This window comes from Alligator sinensis, unplaced genomic scaffold (assembly GCF_000455745.1).
Source record: "Alligator sinensis unplaced genomic scaffold, ASM45574v1 scaffold472_2, whole genome shotgun sequence".
NCBI classification, from domain to species: Eukaryota; Metazoa; Chordata; order Crocodylia; family Alligatoridae; genus Alligator; species Alligator sinensis.
In genome coordinates, this window is record NW_005842378.1 from 594,925 (window position 1) to 620,730 (window position 25,806).

At 42.3% G+C, this 25,806-nt stretch overlaps 1 protein-coding gene across 2 annotated transcripts; it reads left to right on the forward strand.

Annotated features, from left to right (window-relative positions):
- The first annotated feature begins 3,097 nt into the window (after positions 1-3,097).
- On the forward strand, positions 3,098-24,995 carry KIF11 (kinesin family member 11). 2 transcript variants are annotated; one of them, XM_006029432.3, is made up of 22 exons: positions 3,098-3,250; positions 7,047-7,179; positions 7,311-7,408; positions 7,488-7,566; positions 9,165-9,350; positions 9,434-9,558; positions 11,075-11,165; positions 12,078-12,320; positions 12,456-12,551; positions 13,026-13,114; positions 13,408-13,495; positions 14,446-14,634; positions 15,557-15,764; positions 16,453-16,625; positions 17,006-17,128; positions 19,265-19,423; positions 19,871-20,010; positions 20,817-21,096; positions 21,544-21,766; positions 22,017-22,171; positions 22,482-22,598; positions 24,395-24,995. In XM_006029432.3, exons 1-22 carry the CDS (start codon positions 3,174-3,176, stop codon positions 24,518-24,520), a joined length of 3,198 nt encoding a protein of 1,065 aa, XP_006029494.1. In that variant the 5' UTR covers positions 3,098-3,173; the 3' UTR covers positions 24,521-24,995. The 2 variants fall into 2 exon arrangements, with proteins under 2 accessions (XP_006029494.1, XP_025066673.1); XM_025210888.1 differs by having other exon boundaries at positions 24,398-24,995.
- Positions 24,996-25,806: the final 811 nt, after the last annotated feature.

Below are 25,806 nucleotides of genomic sequence, written 5' to 3' on the forward strand. Positions count from 1 at the left end.
CATTATCAGCAAACTTTTTTTTTGGCTGATGTGGCTGATAATGTTATTGATAAATGCCATGCGCTCATGCACAGCTGCAGCACAGCATTCAAGCAGCCAGGAGCGCAGCCTGGCAGTGTGGAGAGAGTGTCCAGCTGGTAAGTCTGGGGGGGAAGGGGTGTGGGAGAAGAAAGGAGCACAGGGGGGCAGATTGAGAGCCCCATGGTGCGGGAAGGAGTGGGACTGGTGCTGGGGCTGTACAGCTGGGGCAGGGCACGGAATGGAGCTGCGAGTGGCTCATCTGAGGACACAGGAGGGAAGGGGGAGTGGCTCTTTCGCTGCACGTACCCCAGGAGGGCATGGGGTGGGGTGCCCCCTGGATCTGCATGCAGGGCAAAGGCAGGCTGCTACTGAAGGCTGTTCCAGGGGCAGTGCTGGGCTCTTCCTGGAGGGGGGGTTGGGCCGGTGGCAGTGGTGCTGGGGAGTAAGGGGAGCTACAGCCACCCCAAAACTCGCTATCACCCCCTGTCCTGGGGGGACACAAACGGAGGTCCCAAACACCCTCCCATGGCAGGACCCAAGGCAAGGGTGAGCTGCCTGAAGAAAAAAAAAAAAAAAACCCACAAAGAGAGGGTTCGCTTACCTTTTTTAGGAAAAGCCACGCTGCACTGAGAAAAGCCACTGGCCTTGTTCATCAGCTGCTTTTATTTGCAGCTAGGAGCAGTGCTGGCAGATGACATCATCAAAAACCGCCACCCAGCTAATTTAAAAGCCAGCAGTGGGGAAACTGGGGGGGGGCAGCCAAGCTGGAGATGGGGCAAAATTCCCCAGGCTGCACAATGGCAGGATCGTCAGCTCTGCAGGGGGCCAGACGGGGACCCACAGGAAGGGTCCTGGCTCCCCTAAAAGAAATACACACCCGACTTGGCAGGGCAGCCGGGTCAAGGAGTATGTTGTTGAGGGATCCTGAGGACTGCAGACACCAGATCTGAGTGGGGTGCGCTGAGGCCTGAACCCCTACTGTTCTCTTTTCTTTTATGTTATCACTTTGAAGGGCACACAGAGCCTAAACCTGGGAAGGCAACCCCAAGCAGCCCACAGGGTCAAGAAGAGCAGAGGCAACTCCGTGGACCAGGATGTCTCAAAAGGAGACTGAAGACGCTGAGACAAGAATGATCCCACACCCCATAGTCACCCAGGGTAAAGAGACATCAAGGGACGGGCAAGAAGGGATGAGAGCAGGAGGGAACACCAGAGACAGGCCGGTGGCCCATCATCCGGTTGTCCTGAGGGCTGGCGTATGGCTGGGGTGTAGGGCAGGTGGGCCCCAAGAATGCCCGCAAAGGGCACTGCCCGGCCTGTGCGATTCTATGAGGGAGAGTCCCACCCCTCTCTCTAATTTATGTTATTTGCAAAGTATTTTCTTGTTTGCAGTAGTATTTCCTTGTTCATTTTGTGAGTATAGTGCAGTGTCCTCAAGCCTTGTACAAGCTAATGAAAAGGGCTTTTAACTAACCCAGTAAAATAAAGCTAAAGATGTTAAATGGATTGGAGTTATGGGCTTGGACTAACTTGATTGACAAGAGTACATTTTCCCCTAACCTAAACAAGGGTTTGCTGCATCTCCCATGAAAGTAAATCAAAAGATTATTAGTCTTAAATAAGTGTTTGAAAAATACATAAAATGTATGTTGGTGGTACACATTCTAGCTGGTGCTGTACACAAGTTCATTCCAGAAAGTAAAATGAACTCACAAGTCTTTCAAATCAAGCCTCCTTCAAAGTTTACGTTGCAGAAGGGTATAACCAAGTAGAGCTTGAGCATGCATAAGCTGCATGCTTGTGTACCAGTCAGCCCTACACAATTCCCTATGCAAATTACCAAACTCAGCACATATATACCACACCACACAGAGTGAGAAAAATGGAGGAGTCAGTAAGAATAGAGTGGTAATTAATACTGCTTTTCAATCATTAGAGTTCACATTTTGGTGGCTGCTTTCCTTAAATTGGGCAGAATTTGTTCTTTTGATTTTAAGTTAAAAACCTTACCCAAACCCCAGAAAACTGTTTAAAACTATTTAAAAAGCAAGGTATTTCCATTGGAGACTCAAGTGCTTGGAAGTTTGAGAATGCCAGAGTTGCAGTTCCTGTCCCACTCCAATGGCAGAGGCCGTACCAGGCAAATGGTCCAGTCTGTAATGACACGAGTACATGCTGCCTTTCTCCAGCAGCAGCGCTGCCTTACTGGCCCACTTGCAAAAGGAGAGGAAGAGCTGAGAGGCGAAGGTACCAGAGAACCCGGCAGTTACTAGCTTTCCAGGGGTGTCTTGGCCATCTCCCTAGCTACCTTTTAAATGCAGCAGTGTCTGAGTGGGCCTCACGCCGCGTTTGACGGATGAAAGCTGCCCTGCGGCTGCTCCGCTTCATTCCTTCTTGGCTTTGTTGGCAAAGGAGGGCTCCGGCATCACTTTCCCCGCACGGGTCAAGCCTCTGCTCTGCTCTGCTCGGGGTCTTCTCCCACCTCCTCTCCGCGAAGGGAAGGGAGCATCTGCCCTAAAGCACCAGGTGCGCTTCCCCTGCTCGGGGCGGGGGCGGAAGAGAAGCAAGCCTCCTCAACACGACCTCATTTTGCACGTAGTCCCAGAAAAACGCCACAGCGCCGTGCGTGGGGCTCCTCGTACCCGGGGAGGGACGAGACTAGCGAAGGGCCAAGCAGCAGCGCGTACCAGGAGGGCGCCGACAACCGCACAGACCGCAAAACACCACCTACCAGCGACCGCCCCCGCGCAGGCACTAAAGATCCAGCCGACCCGCATCACGTGACTGGGGGAGGGTTGGGCTGCCCGTTTCAGCCGGAACCACTGGTCCCAGCATGCACCGCGCTCCAACACGCACCCGGCCGCTTTGCTGAAGGCGCAGAGGTCCTTGCCTGCGTGACGTCATGAAAAGCCCCGCCCCGGAGTTTTAAAATAAGTCCCATGATACCGCGCGGCTCCCGCGGGCGCAGGCGCTGCCGCTGATTGGCCGTGGCGGGCGGAGGCGCGTGGTTCGAAGTTGGCGAGAGCGGCGGCAGCAGCCCCCGAATCGGGCGCGGCGACCGCCGGGCCGGCCCGGGGTCAGCGCTGCGGGGCGGGGCTGCCTCAGCGCTGCCCTGCCCTGGGCTCACCGCTTCGCCCCCCTCAGTTTCCGCGATGGCTTCGTTCGGCTCCCAGGGCGGCGCCAAGAAGGAGGAGAAGGGCAAGAACATCCAGGTGGTGGTGCGCTGCAGGTGAGCGCGGGGCCGCCCGGGGGTCCCTTCTCTACGCCCCACCCGGCTCCTTTCCGGGGAGGGGGAAGGTGCCTGTCTGGTGCTGCCACTGTCCTGGGTGAGCTGGAGTGGGACAGGAGCTCCCCTCACGCTGGGCAGCGTGGACACGGCCTTCAGCCGCAGGCAAGGTAGGGGGAAGGGGAAGGGGAAGGGAGGCGACTTGCCTCCGAGTCACCAGGGTGATTCTTTAGGAGGAGGCTGGATGCAGCCTCCCCTGATGTGTTACTCCCTGCACCGCCTTGTAAAATCCCGGCTCTGTTTCTCACTGCCCTGGTGTTGCCCTGCAGCAATACGATTTTTTGAAGCTGCAGACTTTGAAATGAGATCTTGGGAGAATGCAAGGGATAGCTTCTCCTTTTTGGTTTGTGAGTACAGGGGTGTTTTGACACTTCCTCACTAAACTTCAGTGTGCACTTTAGTTCAGTGTATTGTTTAGTGCCATGAGAAGAGAACTGAGATCTTCCATGGGCTTGGATATTTTCAGAAATTAGTCCCTTGGATTTTAATATCCTTTTAGGGCCCTTTAGTAGCATCTGGCATTCCTAAAGAAGTTTTCCCAGGTAAATACAGCCTCAAATTCCTTCAACTATTTGCTTGGTCTGAGAAATAGCAGTCACTTTCTTCCTCAACCAGGCTTCTGTGCAGAAACATGACTGTTCTTGTGAATAGAGGGAAGTTGGGAGATAATCTACTGCGATGGTGCCTGCATGTTCGCATTAGTATCTCAACTCCACCTGAGCGAGGAGGTGCACACTCACAATACTGTTACAATCTGTGCATGCCCTTGATGTAGAGCACCCCCTGGGCAGGATGGATAAAAATCAAGTAATTAAAAAAAACAAACGGATTTTTAAAATTTAAACCAGATTTTTTTTTATTTAATTGCATTTTGAAAGATATGTTAAAACTCAAAGACATCATCATTGAATAAGGATTATAACTTCTAATTGTATACTGTTTGAGACAATATATTCATGTAACCTTTTTAGAAGTTTTATAAGTAGGTCACAACAGGCCATGGACTGTATTAGGGGCCCAATCTTATGGGGTTCCCAGAGGCTCTTGTATAGATTAGCAGGGATCTGGGTTTTCTGTTTTCCACAGGGGAAAATGGAGATAAACACAGATCTCCCCCTTTGCCAGAGGAAAATGGGGATTTTTCATTTTAGCAGGGAAACCTGCACTTTTTGCAGTCTTGCAAAGAGTCCTCCGCAGACTGCAAGAGTTTCATCTTGCAGGGTCCGGGAGGGAATGGGTGGAGGGCCATCAGGCAGGGGCGCCATGTGCATGTATATGCACATGGCTGCCAGGCAGCCTATAAAGCAGTTCCCACAACTAAGGGTGGGGGCGGGATTGAGGCCCCCATAGGGAGGGAGGGAGTTGGGGAGGGCTCGGACTACTGCTGAGCTGGGGGCAGGGGTGGGGCCTGGGGAGCTGCAGGCTGCTTGTCCCGGGAGTGGGGGGTTGGGGCTGGCTCTGCCACTGTGCATGCTCCTGGGGGGTTAGGGTAGACCCATGTCCCCCAGATGTGTGTACAGGGCAAAGGTGGGGGTGGGCTGCCCACTGTGGGTCCAGACTCCTACTCTATTGCCCTCCCTTGGGGCTTCTGTAGCCCAGTGGGCATGACATGGTGCTACAGGGCTGAGCGGGGCCACACAGGAAAGCTGCTTGCTGCTGCGAGCACCACACTGCCTTGGCGAGGCATCTCCTGTCCAGGTCTGCCCTAGCTCTGGACCATGCTGTCACTACCTACCACAAGATCCAAGCCCTGGAACAGCGCCCTGCCCAGCTGCATGCCCTGCCAGTGGTGCTGGGGCCAGTTTCTATGGAAACCCTAGGACTGGGGTCTCCATGGAAACTGGCTGCAGTGATGTGGACAGAGGCTGCTGGGAAATGGAGTCTGCCATGGACCTGATCCGGCCCATGGGCCAGACTTTGCTCATCCCTGCCCTAGTAGGAGAGACCTGCATCTCTGCCACAGACCTCCACAGCCCTAGCTGCCCCTCCCCAGACCTCTGTTAGATTCACTCTCTCTGCTATCAGCCCTGCACTACTACTGCTGCCCAGGTTCCCTCCCAGACAGACTCTTGTGCCTCCACCACTGCCACTACCGGAGCTGGGATGCTGGCTCTTCATTCCATACAGCCTCCTCAAGTGTCCCTGGCTGGAGAGCAAGAGCCACAGCATTTTTTAATAAGTCCAGCTGGAATTGAGGCAGGAGCTGCATATATGTCCCCTAGCTGAAAGTATTCTTTTTCAAACTTTTCAAAGTGTGTTTTAGTTGGAATCATTTTTCAGTTGTCATGTCTGTCCACAGCCTACTAGAGAATATCTTCATATCACTGTGTAGGAGTGTGAGCCAGTAGAAAACTTGCTTGTTGTGTTGTCTGATATGCTAAAAACACTAATTGTATAACATCAACAAGGAAAGTCTTTTTAAAGCCATTTAAGCAGAGGCTGTAACTTCACATCATGAGCAAGTTCATTGTGATTATAGCTATTAAGTACCAAAAGCAATTATTTCTCTTAAGGCTTTATCACCATAGTAACAGTCTCCCATATAAAACTAATAGCAATAGTGAAGTTCCAAGTGGACAGTGTAGATCCTGTGGTATTTCTGCTGCAATGCTGTATTAAGAGTGAAACGTTAGGTATGAATGTCAGAATTCAAGGCTGGGGCTTCAATAATAATGATAACATATGCATTCCTCTTTCAGTATTCTGTGCTTCCATTGTTACCAAAAGGGGCTGCATTTTAAATGCACTACTTTGAAAATATTGTCAAGTTTAGGAATCTTGACTTGTAAATAGAATGATCCTTTGTAGTCTGCCTAGATGTGTAGTGCAGCAAAGCTGCTATGTAAATAATGAGCAGTTGTGGCTTTTGGCAGAACCTGCTGATCATATTGTTACTTCAGTATGATATTTCAAAATTACATGAGTGATGTACCCAAAATAGACATGAACTCACAAATCTGGACTTAAGGTAATTTTTGCTTAAAAGCACTTTTCAAACTTAGATATTAAAAAATACTTATTTCTAATTGTCAGAAGCTCTAGGCCTCAAAAGAACTATACATGCTAGGTTTGAATATTTTGAAAAGTTGTTTGTCATCAGAACTGCACCTGCAAGTGTCAAAATGAAATTCTCACAATCAAGTTATTAAGTGATCACTTGTGTTTTTAGAAAATTTCCCTTTAATGTCAGCTTTGAGCTGAGAATCATGAGAAGCTTCTTTCCAAATGGAAGACTTTCAGAAAATTAAGTGCACGCTAGTCAGTCTCAGAAATGAGAATGAAGAGTTCTGGTGGTGTAATCTATCGTTTTATTTCAGATGCACTGCAAGTTTATATTGTGCTTTAGCTATTGAGTAAAAAACAAATTGCTATGGGTAGTCAGACTTCCAAATCCCCCTGGCTGGCTGGCAGTGCAGTTGCCACAAAGTCGTACTCTTCAGCAAGACAAGGCCACTCCATAGTTCAAATTAGCCATTGCATGTTTCTATACTCTAGCAAATTTTATGTATAAATTTGCTGAAAAACGAATTTGGAAAACAACTGCCAGATGTTCAAGCACAGTCTTTAGTGGTTTGAAAGTAAATTTCACTAATTTTTCTTCCTCTCTAGATTTAACAAGTGTACTTTATAAACTATATACTTTCAACACTCATGAACTCAAACAAAACAAGCAGCACCCAGTTAGTTTTCATTCTTCTTAGCAGTTACATCAGACATATTTTTAAATTTTGTCTTTTAGGCCCTTTAATACATCAGAGCGCAAAGCAAACTCCTTTGCTGTTGTAGATTGTGATCAAGGAAGAAAAGAAGTTAGTATCCGTACTGGAGGGGTAACGGATAAAACCTCAAGGAAGACTTATACGTTTGATATGGTAATTGTTTCTTGAGTTAATGAGTTCTAGATATTTTCTAGAAAGTGTCTTTAACTCTTCAGTTGGGGAAGCTATGTGGGGAAATAGGCAATAGATTAAATTAATCTATACACTATGCTGTGCCTCAACAGGTTTTTGGAGCTCAAGCAAAACAAATTGATGTGTACCGAAGTGTTGTGTGTCCCATTTTGGATGAAGTTATTATGGGTTACAACTGTACTGTATTTGCGTAAGTAACCTGAACATTATGATGATTTGTAACTTTTGTTTCATATATGCTGTTTAATTATTCAATTTCTTCCTTGCAGTTATGGCCAAACTGGTACAGGAAAAACCTTCACAATGGAAGGGGAGAGGTCACCAAATGATGAATATACTTGGGAAGAGGTAAATTTGACATCGTGGAATTTCCTAGCTTGATGGACTATGGAAATTGTTGCAACATTTCTGTGTTAAGTGTGTTTGGTATAATATTGTGTTGCTACTTCATTGTGTCCTGCCTGCCTGCTGCCACTTGCTCCCCCACCCCCGTGTGCTGCTGCTGCCACCACTATTTCCTCGCTTTCCTGCTTGTCACCATCACTTCTCAGCCCCCTGCCTGCCCACTGGTTGGCCACTCTGGCACTACGTGGTTCCTGGTTGTATCACTGGACCTCAGGATGCAGCAGGAGCTGGCCCGGCCCCAAGGATTGGGGCAATTACTAGCAGTCCTCCCCACCCCCCTGCATTCTTAGCTGAGTTGCATGAAGTTGGGGGAACACCCTCAGAGTCATTAGGCCAGAAGCCTCTGCTAGGTGCTACTGCTGCTGGATCCTGCTGCCCCTAGGTCCTGCTGCTGCTGGCACCTTGTTATCTTTGACAGGCAGCCAGGGCAGGTAATTAACTTACTGAGTTTTTTGCAGGCCCCATGGACTGGATAGAATGGCGTGGTGGGCTGGGTACAGGCCATGGGCTGTATTTTGCCAGCCCCTGGGTTAAATGCTAGGACTGGGTATGTGCAGGTCAAGACTAGAGTAATCGTCACAATTAGTAAGGTCTTTAATTAGCATTTTTGATGGTTCAGGTGGGCATGGTACTCCTCCTTTAGAGGATCCCTTAGAAGCATCAAGGGGAGGAAAACAAGATAAGCATAAAAATGGGGAGAGCAGGCTGGGAAAAGAGAATACCTATTTGGTGGATGCACTTTGGAGAGGGCTGAGCAGAGAAGCTTTAAGGCTCAGTAGCTGGGGAGAGTGGAAAGGGGGAACAGCTGAGTATCTTCTGGGCCACTCTGGGCTGTGTGGGTTGGAATGGGGACAGAGGAACTGCTTAACCCTTTGGAGAGGGCAGAGAACACCTGGCTGGGTGGCCTTTACCCAGTGAATACCTTTGTTCAAGAGCAGCTATCTGTTTTGCTGCTTAGAACTTGGGGTTATGCTTGATCTCCCCAACAGGAGGTATTGTCCCTCTCTCAGGAGCTGACCTGGATGCTAGCTCCTTGAGTTGGTGCCATGGTACAACCATGCTGGAAGAAGCCTGAATTCCCACCCTGCTCTAGAAGTTACACTGTGCTGGTTTCATGCTCAGAGGCCAGATGAGGCTGTAGTAGTCCTGAGCTATCACTCCTCTTGGGGGACTCCATAATATATGGTAGCTTGTTCTGTAATATTCAGCATGAGCACATTGCAGAAGGTTAGTTGCTGTAGTTAACAAAACCTTGGGATCTGACTTCTAAGTTCTTTAACTGACCAACTCTAATAGTTTACACATCTTTAGGATTAAGAATATTTTCTTGCATCTTTAAAAAAAAACCCATGAGTTTATCCTTTAACATATTTGTCATTTCTGAAATATACCATGTGCCACAGGGTTATATATGCGCAAGGTCTATTTCAAATTTGTTAAGTTTATTTCACTGAACATCCCAAGATTCTTCTCTTCTATCTTTGTCTCAACTCCTTGATGCTGATATATATATATATGCTAAATGTGTCTATACTATATAGGATCCACTAGCTGGTATAATCCCTCGTACACTGCATCAAATATTTGAGAAACTTTCAGAGAATGGTACTGAATTTTCTGTGAAAGTCTCTCTGTTGGAGATCTACAATGAGGAGCTTTTTGATCTTCTGACTCCTTCTCCTGATGTTGGAGAGAGACTGCAAATGTTTGATGACCCTCGTAACAAGGTAAGTTCTGGCTTCCAAAATTTAAGCACAGCTTCTGGACTTCTTTGAAACAAGACAAACAGCCAAAACTTCTGTTTTGACAGCGGGGTGTCATTATTAAAGGCTTGGAAGAAATAACTGTGCACAACAAAGATGAAGTCTATCAAATACTGGAGAGGGGAGCCGCAAAAAGAACTACTGCAGCTACTTATATGAATGCATATTCTAGGTACCACAGTTTCCTCTTTTCATAAAATGTGTATTAATTTAAGCTGTAGGAAACCAGTGTGCGACTGAAAGGTGTTAAGACTAGAGTGACCTGTTTGATCTTATGATTCCTATATTCAGGCTGTTGGAGCTAGGGTTCTATTATTGCTTTCTAAACTGTTTCCAATATCCTGCAGAGCAATGTCATTTGGTGACCCTTTAGATACAGTGCTAAATTTTTTTTAAGTGTTTAAGTTTTGGTTCTCTTAATTACTCACAATATGTAGGGTGGGGTGGAAAGCACCACATTGCTGCTGACCCCTTGCTGAAGTGCGCAAGGCAGGAGAGCAGAGAATACTTAGTCTTGTCTCCTAATAATGAAATTTACTAGTAAATCTGGAAATAACTTTTCAAACCTCTAAGTGCCAAGTGACTGATAAGCAAAAGGGGAAATTAAAAGCTTGACTGACAGCAGTATGCAACTGAAATGTGTTGTTTGTACTAACACATATTGAAATGATAGGTCTCTGCTGCAGAGAATATGTACTTAAAGCATGCTGTAGTTACAGACTTGATATGTATGTCTTGGTGGATGGGTTTATTTCATCCTAAGCATCATTCTTTTAGCCACAAGAACTATACAAGATGCCTAACTTCTTGCAGGAGTGACACTTCTGAGCTTCTTAATTAGCAAATGGTGTTCTAAAATTTATTACTAAAATCTCTGATAGCAAAAACCTTATTGGATGGATGGCCCTATCTGTATTCATGTCAATGCAAGACCATCTCTTCTTGCACTCTAAGTACTGAACATTTGGTAACTGTCCTGGAAGCTGGGCTTGCTGCATGCTGACGCAGAGTACTACCCATGAATGCAACAACCAGTGTTGTGTTCCCCATTGAATCTTACAAGCAGAAGTCAATGGGTTATAAACTCCTAGGTGATCTCCCATCAACAGCTTCTGGATATGGCATTTGTTGTTTTGAAAGCAACACTCCATTGTTTTACCATACACGTGCTGCAGCAGTTTTGGGCACTTATCACATGTTGGGTATATAGCAAGATACTCTGTTCATGTGATTGCTACTGTAAGAGGCATCTGAGTTGCAGTGAATTGGGCAACAAGAGTAATGCACCTGGAAATTGTTCAGCTTGTTCTCTTATTCCTTTGCATAATCTATTCTACATGTTCCCCCCCGCAAAAGGTGTCTGCATCTTATCACAGACATGAATGCATTCCTTTGAAATCTCGCATTGGTGATGAAACTTGCTGAAGTGACACTAAAGTTTTTAAATTGGTCCCAAATTCTACAAGCATAGAGGTTGGCAACAGGTTAGAATGACTCTACTTGGGTCCAAGGTAGGCCTGCTCAATATAATGAGCTGATATATTAGAATGATACCAATAGTTAAAAAGAAATGAGCCATACTTATGAAGTAAATTGAGTCTGCTGGTGTAAGTAACTTGAAACCAATGTCTTATGCGCAGAATTTGGCTTTGTTGGGATGCCTAGCTGAAAAATTGCTTATTTTACAGCCGTTCCCACTCTGTGTTTTCGATCACCATACACATGAAAGAAACTACAATAGATGGAGAAGAACTTGTTAAAATTGGGAAACTAAACTTGGTAAGTATCTACATTAAATTCCAGAGTTTTATTTAGATGACGGTTCTAGAGTAACAAAACGATTTTCCCTTATTCAGTTAAGACTGATGAAAGAGTAACTTCAGTTCTTATGGTTTGAGTAAACTGTTTTTTCTAATGCTTTGTGATAAGTAACTCATGTAATGGACTCACCTATCTATATACAACATAGCTGCATCAAACTACAAAATCTGCTTTGTATCATAAAGATCATTTGGACTAAACAGCTCCATGCCTTTACTGCCTCCACCTCAGATTGGGATTCCAGGAGAAGTTCCACAATTTAACAGAAAGCTGAAAATAGAGAAACATTGGTTTATTAACCTTGGGTGTCTCTTTCAATATAAACTTCATAGACAGTGAGCTGACACCTTAGGGGCACCAGGTTTAGCAGTTTAGACAGCAGCAGGCTAAGACCAAACAATAGCTTAGTTGATGAGGGCCAAAAGCCACATGGCTACAATATCAATGTACTAAGCTGACAAAATGGTCCTAATGTGAATATAGTTGTATAAAGCAAGCTGCACTTTATGTAGTCTGTAGACTGCAGCATGGATGCAGCTAGATTAACATTATGTTATTACCAAGACTGATTGTTTTCCTGGAGGTGAGGGTGGTGAGGATTGTTTTCCTGGAGGTGAGGGGGGGTGAGGGTAGGGTTGGTACACTGATAAAAAAGCACATCTTTGTTTACGTAGCTGCATCTATGTTTGTGCTCTGGTATAGTGTGCTAGTAACCATCTGGTGAAGGGTCATCCTAGCATAGACATCTCCTTGTTTTTAGGGGAGCAGAATGGGGGCTGGAAAGTTTCTTCTTGGGGTTCAAAGATGAATCCTTTTAAACTTAGAGTGAATGACAAAAACCTCCAGTTTGTTTGTTTTTTTTCCTTCTAGGTTGATCTTGCAGGAAGTGAAAACATTGGTCGTTCTGGAGCAGTTGACAAAAGGGCCCGTGAGGCTGGAAATATCAATCAGTCTCTACTGACTCTGGGTAGAGTTATTACTGCTCTTGTAGAAAGAGCCCCACATATTCCATACAGGGAATCTAAACTCACTAGAATCCTGCAAGACTCTCTTGGAGGGAGAACAAAAACATCTATAATTGCCACAGTTTCTCCTGCATCTATAAATCTTGAGGTAAAGCTTGAATTTGCAAGAATCTGCATTGTAAGAATCGGTTTCCACAGTGTGTAGTTTATGCAAAAATACTAATAAACCACCGAAATCTTAAGTCTTGATCTAGAGATCATATGTCTGTCTTCTGTATCACAGGAAACCTTGAGCACTCTGGAATATGCCCACAGAGCAAAGAATATCCTGAACAAGCCTGAAGTTAACCAAAAGTTGACAAAGCGAGCTCTCATTAAGGTAAGCTTTTAATTTGATTTTACAAAACTGAGTGATGACCTTGATTCTGTTAAAGTAGATGGCTTGTGAAGAATAATTTGTAGCTGCAACTTCTTTCTGATCCAGAACTATCATTTTAGTGACTTGAGGTATTGTAGTCTTAAGGATTAGCCCTCCCTACTGATTCCACTTTAAGGTGACTTATTAAAGAACATCAGATGTAGGGATTGCAAGATCTTAAACAGTGTAGGTAACCTTTTAAACTAATTGAGCACTATTTCCTTAATCTCTTTGAATGAATTCAAGAGCTGCTGTGAAGCCAGAGCTGTTTTCAGGATATGGAACTGTGTCCTAAACTTTAATACATTGTTTCACCTTCACCTAACATTTTCTTAAGCAGGGCTGCTTTCTGTCAGCAGCTCTTAAAATGTAAGTAAATTTCTTTTTTTTTTTAAACTGGAAACTTCTGTGGTTTACATATCACATTTATTACAGGAATATACAGAAGAGATTGAACGCCTTAAAAGAGACCTTGCTGCTGTTCGAGAAAAAAATGGAGTCTACATTTCTGTTGAAAACTATGAGTGAGTGCACAAAACATTTGTAAAGCCTCTGAAAACCTTAGTCAAGTATGGATAAACTCCTCAAATGTGAAATGCCATATATTCATAGGAATGGAAGTTGGTTTAAAACAAAATCAGTTTCTTGCCTCTTGTCTGACTTAGGATATCTTATTGTAGAGAATGTATTAGTCAAGTAATGCCCCTGAAGGAAGAAACAAGATATTCTTCATTGACATTGTATGGTCCAAGTCAATGCAGAGCTTGAGAGATAGTAGGTGAACAGCAATCAAATTATTACATTTCTATCTTTTTAGTGCTCTTACTGGAAAACTGACAGTTCAAGAGGAGCAAATTGCAGAGTATATTGAAAAAATTAGTGCCATGGAGGAAGAAATGAAAAGAGTAAGTGAAATTTCTCAACAATGTTCTATCTTCTTAGAATAGATATTTGTGGGGGATACAGGCAGGATCAAGAGAATAAGATTGTGCTCAAGTTATTTTTAGAAACTCTCTAAACTGTTCTCTTTACTTAAGGCTACTTAAATCTAAATCTGTCTGCCTGTATTCATAGATCATGTACCATTTAGTGGATTCTGTCAAAAGAAGAAAGGCTGCTATTTTATGCTACTGGTAATTATTGAACTTAGTTAGGGTGTGTGTTAAATCCTTGGGTGAAACTGAAATTCAGTCTTAAACTGAATGCTTAACTCTTTGTTATGTGGCATTTCAGTTTGCTAACTTGTAATGGCAGAATGTTTTTCTGCTTCAAAGCTCAAAATCGCCTTAAAATGCTATGTTGCATTTTTAGCAAAACATTTGTTTTAAAAATGTTCCTATCTGGGTAGATTGGCACTTTATTTGCCAATGTCTTCTTGGCAATGTATCTTATTGAAAATGTACAGGATATGAGAAATGCTTTTTCTCTTCAAGAATGGAACTATAAATCTGCCAGATATTGATGTAATAAGTCTTCCTTTTTGTAAAATGAAATTATACTAATTTGAATCTTTTTCTTACATTTTCTTAAGTTATTTTTAGTGCACTATTTTTTCTTATGATGACAATAAGAAAATGTATGATCTTTTAGCATGAGGCAGGGCTGTCACTGACACCTTTTCAGACAATCATTGTTTTGGGTCTTTAATAGAAAATACTACTTTACCACTGGAGTTAAAGCTACATTTCTAGTTTTCTACATTTCTAGTTTGACCATATTGATAATTTGGCATATGATATAATGTGGAATGAAATATCCTTATTAATAAAGATGTGATTTGAAAGTTTGAATCTGGTCTTCAGACTTCTGAAAGATGGAATTCCTTAATAACTATATTATTTCTTTTATCTTTTAGGTTACTGAGTTGTTCACAGTTAATAAAAATGAACTTGAACAATGCAAAACAGATCTAGAAAGCAGAGAGAGGCAGCTGGAAGAAACTCAGAAAAATTTGCAAGAAACCAAGTTTCAGCTTACTGAGGAGGAATATGTAGTTTCAGTTCTGGAGAGTACTGAAGAAAAGCTTCATGGCACTGCTAGTGAGGTTATTATATTTTTGTAGTTCCTAACTGCAGCAGTAACTTCCTTCATTTTATTTAGAAGCTTTTCATTAAAAGATGCTTAAAAGAATGATTTATGGTGTCCAATTCTGTGTTGGTAAGGTATCTTGCTAGCTGATATAAAAAATGAAGACTAGAACAGACTTAACAATTTACTTTCACCACAAGTTTTGATGGGCTGGAGACACTATTTGAGACTTCCATATATTTATTTTTTTTTAAATGTGATTGATGACTACTTTGGCTTCTCCCTAACAGTCATGCTTTATTTCCTCAATGCCCCCTTAGCTCATGAGCTCTGAGCTCCAGCATCTTCACATCCATTCCCACATGGGACAGTGACTCAGCAAATGTTTATCCCACAAAGCAACTCTACCTAAATTGGACATGACTTCCAGTCCTATAATGGGATAAACTATTGAATAAAAGTTGAGTGGGGATTGCGGTTGTAAACACATCACAGAAGTGTATGGAGGAAGGTCTCGCAATACTGACTTAACTAAAAGGTAGCCCTAAATAAATGACTAGCTGAAACAGCATTGACTACCACCGTTACACTTCAGGGCATATTTATAATTTTAGGTTAAGTATTGCTCTTAATTCTTTGGACAGTGATTTGCTATAGAGAACTATACTTTCTCTCTCAGTGCAAATTGGTGAATGCTGTATTATAGTTGACTTGAAACCTATTTGAACATATAAGTCCTGTTAAAGTAGGTTAACCACCCAGAATTACAGTAAAACTTTAGAAAGAGGACCACCATGCTCCTTTAGTTATTTTTTGGGAGCACTCTAACTGGATTCCTTAAAGCTTTGGCATGTTTGTTCTGGAAACTATATCATAAAGGCCTGAAAATGCTTTGTTTGAAGACCTGAGAAAGTAATTAACTTTTTTTTAAATTTTAGTTGCTCAGTACAGTTGAAGAAACAACAAAAGATGTGTCTGGTCTCCATGCAAAACTAGATCGCAAAAAAGCAGTTGATCAACATAATGCAAAAGCTCAGAATACATTTGCAGGACAAATGAACATTCTCTTCAGCAAAATGAAAGATTCAGTTACTGAGAATGGTTTGAAACAACAACAGGTGTTGGACTTTTATGTTAATGTAATTGGTAAGTATAATATTTCATGCAGTGAGAGTATCATTCTAAACCATATGCAACAGAAATGCCTAAGGTTTTTTTTTCCCTAAAATTGATCTGGTATAGATCAAGCTTTTCTTGAAACTATGTAGTTCAGCTGTCCAACTTCTTAGAGGCTGGGAGCCAAATGTCCCATGGGTCACATCAGCAGGAGCGGCACACCACTGGCCACCTGGGCTACACATCCAGATGCCTTTCCTTTCCCTTCTCTCCTGCTGTAGTGTACACCAGAGGCCTGTCTCTATCCCCCCACATTCCCCACAGCTGCATTACTTTGGCCCTAGGCTCACCCTTACCTTCCCCCTGCTGCACTGTCCCACCTCCTGGGGTAAAAGCAGGCAGAAAAAGCTGGGGGAGGGAGAGAGGGAGCCCAGAGACTCCACCAGAACAAAGGGTGGGGAGAGTTGGCCAGACAGGAGCATGGGAGCCACAGCTTAGCCCCACATGGGCTGCTGGTTAGACATCTCTGCTGTAGATTAGGGCAAGCAGCAGGTTAGACTCTTGCAGGTTCATATTACAGCTAACAAGAGGCACTATTTGGGATAAAGTGTTTATTGTTGCTGTTACCCTCAGATTTGCAAAGGATTGTGTTTGGATACTGCCTTTTTGTCCTCTAGAACTCTGGAGAGCTTAAAATATATCCTGTTTCTCTTTGTAGGTGACCTTCTGTCTGCCAGCTCTTCAGCCACTAGTGTCATTACATCACTTGTATCTTCATCATTCACTTCTATTAAGGAGATGGTGTCCACTGAAGTTTCTCGGGTGTCTGAAAAAATACTAGAACAGGAGACTCTGTCCATTGAATGTAAAGCTGAGCTGCAAAGATTGCTTGTTAGTAAATGTAGATGCTCTTGACTGACTTTGAGGATGTGAATCTTACCTGGATTTAGAAAACTGCTAAAGACTTGGTGTAGCCATTTTAGAAAAATCCTTTGGCCTCTGTACCTGCCCTTGAAGCAATTGCCACTCTGTCATTGCCTCAGGTTCTTAGGCAGTGGTTTATGCTATTAGTGTTTTCAAGGCTATTTTTTCCAATCAGAATGCCTGAAAACCTATTTTTTAGGTTTTCGTAAAAAATAAAAATCTAAAGAAAGATTCTGTGGTAAATCTGCAAGTGCAGAGAAGTCCCTAAAATACCCAAATGAGTTGGAAGTTTGTAAGAAACTTGAATGCAAACTTGTTTGATTTTGATTATGTGGTGGTCTTTCTAGGACGAACATAAGTCTGGATTAGGAAGGGTGCTGAGTAATATGTCACCTGTTGTGGACTTGGTCCTGGGACTAAACTGCCAGTTTCAAAACAACATCAGCAAATATTCAGCTATAGCTGATAAGGTAATTACAGACTAACAGATCTCTCTTACTGTGCTCCTCCAGTTTGTTTAGCTTATTGGCTTTTCCTTTGCCTCTTTCTGAACATCTCTTCTCAGTCTCTACCTCTGTTCTAACCTCTTTTTCCTTTATATGGTTCCATAGGTTTCCTTACGTCAGTATGACCTCTAACCTAAATGTCATGAGAGAATATCAAAGTGTAGTTTTTGAAAAGGAGGGAAATCCTCCATATACATTTGGAGATGTGTGACCCTGGTTTAAATAATGGGAAGTTTAAGATGGTTAAGATTTGGGCAACTGCCATTGCTATGCTGAGCTTGGAAAACATTCAAAACAAACAGGGCCGCTCACTCTTTATCTCATACTTCTTGTCCCTGATGCTGGTAATCCCTATATCTTACTATTGACTAGGACTTCTTTTTTCTTTGCTACCACTTGTCCTTGTTGACTTCTTTTTCCTTGATTTCGCTCCCCCTGCAAACCCTTCTTTTTTTTTTAATCTTTTGTCCTTTCTGCCAAAAAGTAATCCCTGTTCTAGGGAACTTGCTGTCCTGACTGCTTTAAATTCTCACTCCTATGTTTTTTTAATCTATAAACTAGCAGAAGGACCTGTTCTTCACCCAGGTTGTTCTTTTTGTAATTGCAGTGTTTATTTTCAAAGAACTTAGAACAACATATTTAATATTTAACATGGAGCTACATTTCAAACAATATCCAAATGAATGATCTTTTTTGAACAATGTTCGCAGTGTTTCCTGATGGCACCAGCATATACATCCCTCTTCGACTACCAACTTTGGAACAAGCCACATACAGCTGTCCATGTGAAAAGCATTGTTGCTTTAAATAGTTACTGGAAGCCCCAAAAAGGGTCAAGTGAAAACTAACCTGACTATAATTTTCTTTTTGTGGTATTCAGTGATTTTTGGAAGGTTTAGAGTAGATAGGACCAGCTATTCTTGAGTTATAAGCAAACAGACAGATAGACACTTCATTTCATATATATAGATTGCCCATCTTTGCTGACTCTCTTTATCAGCATATGGTTAATGTTTTCAGCATTTAAAACAATCCAGTGATCTTGCTGTCTTCAGGCTTCTCCCTCTGAATTATTGTTTCACTCCATTTTTTGCTCTGTGCTTCTGCTTCTGCTACACTATTCTTTGGAATGACGTTCCGTAATATTCTAAGCTCCTTTCTATGATTTCAAACTAAGTGAAATAACTGCCGTATACCAGTTTGCCATAACACTTTAGTCTTTAGACAGAAGGCGGGGTAGAGATGCATCTTACATTAACTGATTCATCAGTGTATAAGTTTTTGTGAAAAAGAGCTCACAAGAGCAAGCTGCTGTGAAAGGTCATGCATAGACCAGACTATCATCTGTAGATTCATAGACATTCGGGCTGGAAGGGACCTTGGAAGATCATTGAGTCCAGCCCCCTCCCCCAGGGGCAGGAAGTCAGCTGGGGTCATAGGATCCCAGCAAGAAAAACATCAAGGTTTCTCTCGAAGGCGTTCAAAGTAGGTGCTTGAACCACCTCCGGCGGCAGGCTATTGCAGACGTTGGGGGCTCAGACAGTGAAGAAATTCTTCCTTATGTCCAGCCTGAAACGGTTTTGCAGGAGTTTATAACCATTTGACCGTGTCATCCCTTGGGGTGCTCTGGTGAACAAATGTTCCCCCAGATCCTGGTGAGCACCTCTTATAAACTTACAGGTGGCCACCAGATAGCCCCTGAGCCTGCACTTTTCCAGGCTGAGGACTCCCATATCTCTCAACCTGTCATCGTAAGGTCTGTTCTCCTGCCCTCTGCTCATGTGCTTGGATCTCTTCCGGACTCTCTCAAGCTGTTCATCTGTAAAATCCTGCCCTCTAGTTCTTTTTCTTGCTCATGAAACCTTATCCATTTCTGATTATTAGTCTAAGAAAGTGCAAATTAACCTGCCTTCTGCTAGACTTCAGACTAAAACAGCTAATTACCTCTCTCTACTTTATTCATTAGTGTCTCTAATTTGCAAGCTCTTTGGGATAGAGATTCAGTGTAGTCACAATACTAGTTGGATGAATGTATGCAGTTGTAACTTCCATAATGTCTGGATTCATTATGTAATCTTAACATAACTCTTCTCTCTAAAGATGGGAAGCCATAAAGAAGAACTGAGTACCTCCTTTGGAGAACTCTGTGTCAATCTGAATAAATTACAGAAAGAAACAAACTGTGTTCTGACTCAACTTCAGGATGACTGTGAAAATTTAAAGGAAAAAGTAGAGATGGCAAAGCTGGCACATACCAAGGTATTATCTTTTCTTTGAATAAAAGCAGGGAATTCAAGCTTTTTGGCACCTGCCTTAACTTAAAGTAGATCCTCATGCTTATTCCAGTAGGGATCAGTAGTAGTACAACAGCATGGCTGTTCTAATAATAATTCAGCTGATTGGAGTTCTCTCCCGACAAGGGAGGGAGGAGGTAGAAATTAACTTGTGCCAACTTCTATAGTGCTTATAGCTGTGTTTTTAGTTTTTGTTCAGTTTGTTTTTGTTCCCCAACATGCCTTCAAAATCAAGTATTTTCTTCATTTACATCTTTCCTAAGCACAAGGATCTAAAATGGAAGCTATAATGCTGATGCTTGTCACCCCACATTAGAACTTTGCATAAGGATTTTCTTCTCAGTTCAATGTTGGCAGGCAGAACCCCTGAGAAATGTATAATTAGGGTTTTTGCTTTATTTGTTTTTAACAGAGCACAAATCAACTTGTGTCTTCATTACAAAGCCAGATGAATCTGTTGCTTCAGGAAACCCAGCAGAACTTAAGTGGTATAGTGACAACGGGTAGAGGCTTGAAGACTGCCATTGCTAATGTCCAAGAAAATGTCCATCTGTAAGATTTTGCACGTTTTAGTTCTAACTTTCTCTCTCACCAGTATATAAAGGGGCTACAAAACGACATAATCACTACATTTGTATATAGATTAATATATAGTACATTATTGGTAAGACCCATTTATTTGAGGAGTATCCTATCACAACATTTATACCAAAATTCAGATTTTCCTAGACTATAAGGGTTTTTTAACTTCTATTCAGGTGCGGGTCTTACAGCTAAAAGGCTCAGTCTTTCAGAAAAAAAGTGGAGAATCATCAAATGCAGCTAGGTGTATTCTTAATTATATGATAAAGATTTTGTTTGAAAGGGGACATCAAACTGCTGAAACATTCTGATGTGATTCTGTAGTCAAATGAATTAGTAGTAGTATAAACCCATCACACAAGGAAAATTACTTTTACTGAAATACACGTTTGAAACCAAGATTTTTGTAATGACTCATAGGAACCCAATGGAAAATACTTTAGAAGGAACTCTGCTTCCCCAAAATTGGCAGTATCTTGAAATTAACTACAAAAATTGACAAGCCTTAAGTTTTCTGAAGTTGCTAGTCTCTGAAAAATAATAGCCAACATTTTAATTTTTTTAATTCACTAGATAGTGCAATGATTCTGGGTTGCTGCCAGGTAAAACAGTGCTGTATGAGTGGATTAAACAAGCATTCTCATGACCTACCATAATATGACTGGATCTTTATTTTGAAATTCAGCTCTTTTACTGATGCTGGGGAGGGTAATTGTCTTAAATGGAAAACATCTTTAAATCCATTTCCCCATAATGTGAATTTGTTGTTTGTGCAGGCAAACTACAGACTTGGTCGCTTCTACAACTTCTAGCCATGACAAATTTATTGCATCTTTGGAGAACTTCTCACAAGAAGTCAGGCAGTTAAACAGTGAAAACCAGATGATGTTGGAGGAATCCTCTGAACACTCTGAGCATCTTCGTGAAAGTTTCATAAGACTGTGTCATGAGACAGATGAATGGGGTGAACTTGCAAATACCAAGATTATCCGCTTTACTGATCAACAGATGTCTGCCTTCAGCAGTCAGAAGCAGCAACTTCAGTGCTTACAGATGGTAAATATGACTGCTGTACAGTTTAGTGAAAAATTCTGGATGGAAGGAATCCTTAAAGTACAGTATACATGGAAACAAAACTGAAGTTGGGACTAAATATTTGTTATGGACCCTTTCACATGTTAAATGGTTTCTCTAAAATATTGAGGGGTTAAATGCCAGCTGCACATTTCCTTGAAGTGTCTTTGTACTCTTGAGGCAGAGTATGGAATCTGAGTGGTCAGTGTCCTGATCTAATTATTAGTAGCTGTCTCCTGTGGAAAGAATGCTTTCCTAGTAAACTGACTACCTTCTAAAGATAGGGCTCAAAATGAGCAGCATGAGATTAGTGTTAAAACTTTTATGTTTGAACTTGCAGATAACTAAGTCACTTTAGCGATATGATCTGAAATGTGCACAAGTAAGGCAAGAGACCTTAACTTTTCAGTTATGTGTTTTGTCTTTTAGAATGTAAATGTAGGCTGTCAGGCATCAGTTGGTGAAGTTACAGACCAAATTGACAGACAAAAATCTGATGAAGAGAGAGCACTGAAGAGCCTTCTTGACCAGATAAAGGCTGATCAGGATATTTTCGTGGAGCAGAAACTGGCGCTCTGTGATGAAGCACTGCATGGACTGATACGGGTCAATGACTTTCTGCAGGAGGAGCTTAAAGTGGATGTCCCAACAGGTATTGAAAGGAGGTGGCGAGGGTAATGATCTCATAGCTAGCACCATCATTGCAGAGTGCATAAACTAAAATAAATTATGATCAGAAAGCACCTTTCAGTCTGCAGTCTTTTAATATGCATACCGAAAGTAATTGATTGATTAACAAAGACAACTTTTCACATTCAATTTAACAAAATCCAAGATCTGTTATTAAAGCTAAAGCTGAAAATGTTTAAATACTGCTCATTAGTATATCACTTTCATTAAAGGGACAACTCCACAGAGAAGAGATTACTTGTATCCAGTGGAAATTGTGAGGACAGAACCCCGTGAACTGCTGCTTGAGCAATTAAGACAAAAGCAACTAGAACTTGTGGCTAACCTAAACAGTGCAGCAAAGGTGGCAGAAGAAAATATTGATCAGGTAAATAAGTGAGAAAATATGAATACACAGCTCTATAGTGACTTGTCCTAAGCTCTTCAACTTCTAGTTATAACTAAGTGAACTGAAAACCCTTTAACTTGGTGTTTTTTGTTCTGTGGTAGTCTGTATCTAGACACAAAGTTAAGGAAATTAACAGAGGGGCTAATAGTGTCTTGGGTAAAAGTATCTTTTCATGCTTTCCCTATGCAGCAGTACACGCAGAATTATAAATAACAAAAGATTATGCCACCTATCTTATACATATGATCATCCTTTTCCTGCCTCGTACTTGAAAATTCTCTTTTCTTAGGACTCGTTGGAGGAAGAAGAGGCTGTGCAGGAATCTAATGAAAGTGTCATCAGTGACAAATCGTTCCTAAATGCAAGTTCGTCCTGCCAAACAAATGGCGGTGTTCCCTTTTTCCAGGTAACTTCTGCAGATGTGTCAAACAGCCTGGGGAGTTGACTCTTGTGCAATAGCGTCAGTTATAGATACATGCTCTGTCTTTAACAGCACTTTTGTAGCATTCAGTGAAGGTTTGTGACAGCCTTAAATCTTCAGAATATCAATTTAAGACTTTATATGCATAGATTAAGATAATCAGTCAATACATTTCTCCTTTCAGGTTATATTGCTGGAAATGTCAGTGTAAATAAGATGTTATTAAAGTGGCCCAGCATACAACACTGAAAAACGGGCTTATAGTTTAATGAGTGTTCAACACGATATTAAGACTAGTGTACTCCAAGATCTTTAGATATAGGCCATTTTATACAATTCCCTCTCTAGTGGATTGGTAAATTCAGATTAGTGTCTCTTTCCTCAGAACTGGTTCAGGTCCATCAAGAACTTTTCTTTAGCTTCATCCATGATTGCTTTTGGATAGCCAACAGACTGCTTTGGAATGCTTAGTAATGTCTAGTGCACTGGTTCTCAACTGTTTGTCTAGGCACCCCGAATGCAACTTTTCTGAATCTGATGGCATCCCTAGTTGAGAACTACTGTGTTCAACTTACCTCAGTGCTTCTCAACTGGGTGCTGCTGCCTCCAGGTAAAACTGTCCAGAGTGCCTGCTGCACAAGCAACCCAAGAAGGACTATTATGTGCAAACGTTACTCCTGCATTAGGACTTTGACAACTCTAAAGCAGGTGGTAGAGCAAGATCATGCTTCAGCCCTTTCCTAGTCCAATCATGCACAGCCTCTCCTGCAAACAAGAATGCATGGCAGATGGAAGTGTCCTTCATGCCTCTTGTTTCCAGGAGGAGCATTGGGGGTTGGACTGGGGAGTGCTGCAGTCAAAGCCAGCTTTCCCTAATGCATGAAGAATGTGCAAATGCTGCAGCCTTGCACACACAGGGCGCACCTACACAAGAAGTTTATTGCAGAGATGCCTAATTAGGTTTGCAGTAGTCTCAGCATCTACATGTGCAGCTCTGTTAGGTCACAGGAAATGAATTAACTCTGCTGCAGGTTAGTATTTGTAAATACAAGTTCTGTCCTGTAGTGGCATTCTTTAGTGCACAGCAATGCATGTTTAGACACTGATGGGGCTGCGTGGGGCATGAGGGTGCTTCAGTGTGGGGCTGCCTGCCAGCCAGCCTTGCACTGGAGCACTCTTATGCCCCAGCCAGCCTTTCCACAGTACATTGAGCTGGGTCGAAGCAGCCCTTGGCCAGCAGGCTGATCCTCAGAGCCCCCTGCCAGCCGGTACCAGGTGCGCATGTAAAAGCTGCACTCGGGGGCAATAAATTCTGGCACGGTATGCACCAGAGTCTATTGCTCCATGCTGATAGCACATGTAGATGGACCCAGAATGATTTTACTTGGCCATTGCTGCTGCTGCTGCAGCAGCATCTACCTCGTAGCACTCCTGATGGGGTCTTGCAGCATCTACACAAGCTGCAATACTGGCTGAGAACTACTGGTCCAGTGTATAGGATCTGCTGAAGTCTCCCTTCAGATGCAGAGGTTTTGGATGTGGGAAGTTGCAAAAAATCTTTTGCCATCAGCCTTAACCCAAAAAAATGATTGGGTCTAATAATCGAATCATGAAACAAGAAATGATGCTGTGATCTCTTGTCATTCAAGTTAATGTGTCTTACAAACTGTATGGTTTGGAGATTGTATTGAATTGCATGATGGAAACCAGTGAATAATCTTGGTTTCTTTAGCATAGCATGAGAAAAGAATACTAACTGGGAATATTTTAATATTTGTCAGCAGAAAAAGAGTCACAAAAAGGATAAAGAAAATAAATCTGTAAGCACAAGGGAGAGATCCAAGGTGGAAGATACAGCTGAGCAATCTTTTCTGAAGTTGAAGACTCCTTTAGGAGCACTGAACTAGTGTATCCTCTCAGACCTACTGTATTTGTAATGTTTGTCTGATCTTCTGTTCATTCTTAATTTCTCAACCATCCTCGGGCTCTGTATATAATGAAATGTTGCACAGGTGGATTGTCTAATGAAATATTAGAGCAGCTATCGTGTCTTACTGTCTGAACTGTTTTTATACATTGTAATTTACATACTATTAGCATACTTTAACATTTTGAATTATGGCTCTGTGTTAAATAAAGGTTTTTAGACATGAAAGCTTCTCGTGGCAATTAACATTTTTTTTCTTTTTTTAAACATTCTGCTATCTTACACAGACCCAACACAGCACAAGTTCAGTGTCTTATATTCCTCATCTCGGAGGTGAGGAATGGTTTCTAAAAATGTAACTCCATTTTTGTTTCGTTTTAATTGACTGAAAAGTTTTGTTTTCACACTTCTGGTCTGTTGCATGAAACTGTATAGTAGCTTTACATCCAGGTACTGTTTCTGTAACTGGCATATGTCAAATAAAATCATCAAAATAGGCAATGCTGCTACAAATATCTCTATTTACCCTACATTAACAAACTTGGAAATTGTTAAATGAAACACTGGGCTGGCCAAACTACTAGCATATATGGTAGAAGGAATAACCCTGCACAGACACAAAATAAAGCATCTTTAATTAATCCTCTAATAAAGCAATATAGCCCAGTGAACAGGGCATTGATTTGCTTGTTAGTTTCAGTTGTTAACTTTAAGGTATGATATGTGTTTTTTGGGGTTACTGCACTAAAGCCAGCCAGATGCATGCATTTTTTCCTAACCTCTGGCTACATTTTCTGCTGCAGTCTAGGTCCTTTGATATTGCCAAAGGAACACCAACAGGTTTTTGGGAGTAATGTTTAATCTTAGGAGGATGGTGCTGTAGGTGACGAGGGATTCTGTTGTCATTGTTCCAGTGTTGATACTGGAGCTGGGTCTGAGTCTGGCTTTGTTGATTTGAGTGGCTGTGACTTTTTTTCTGGGGGGGATGGTATTATAAGTGAAGAAATCCCTGTCCCAGGTAACAAAGACTTGCATCCCAGCTAGTGGTATCAGAGCAGAGACAGTTGTAAAAGCTTGGCAGTAGACAGTTGATCTAGTGGTGTGTCTAGGATGAATGCTGGGGATGGATGTAGCTGTAGTGATCACTTGGTTTTTGATATGATGTAGTGATGTGACCATTACAAGTTTTCACAGTAGTGTCCAAGAAATTAATTTTGCTGGGTAGAGTAATCTAGAGTCCGTTTGATGGACGTATGAAAGTCCTGG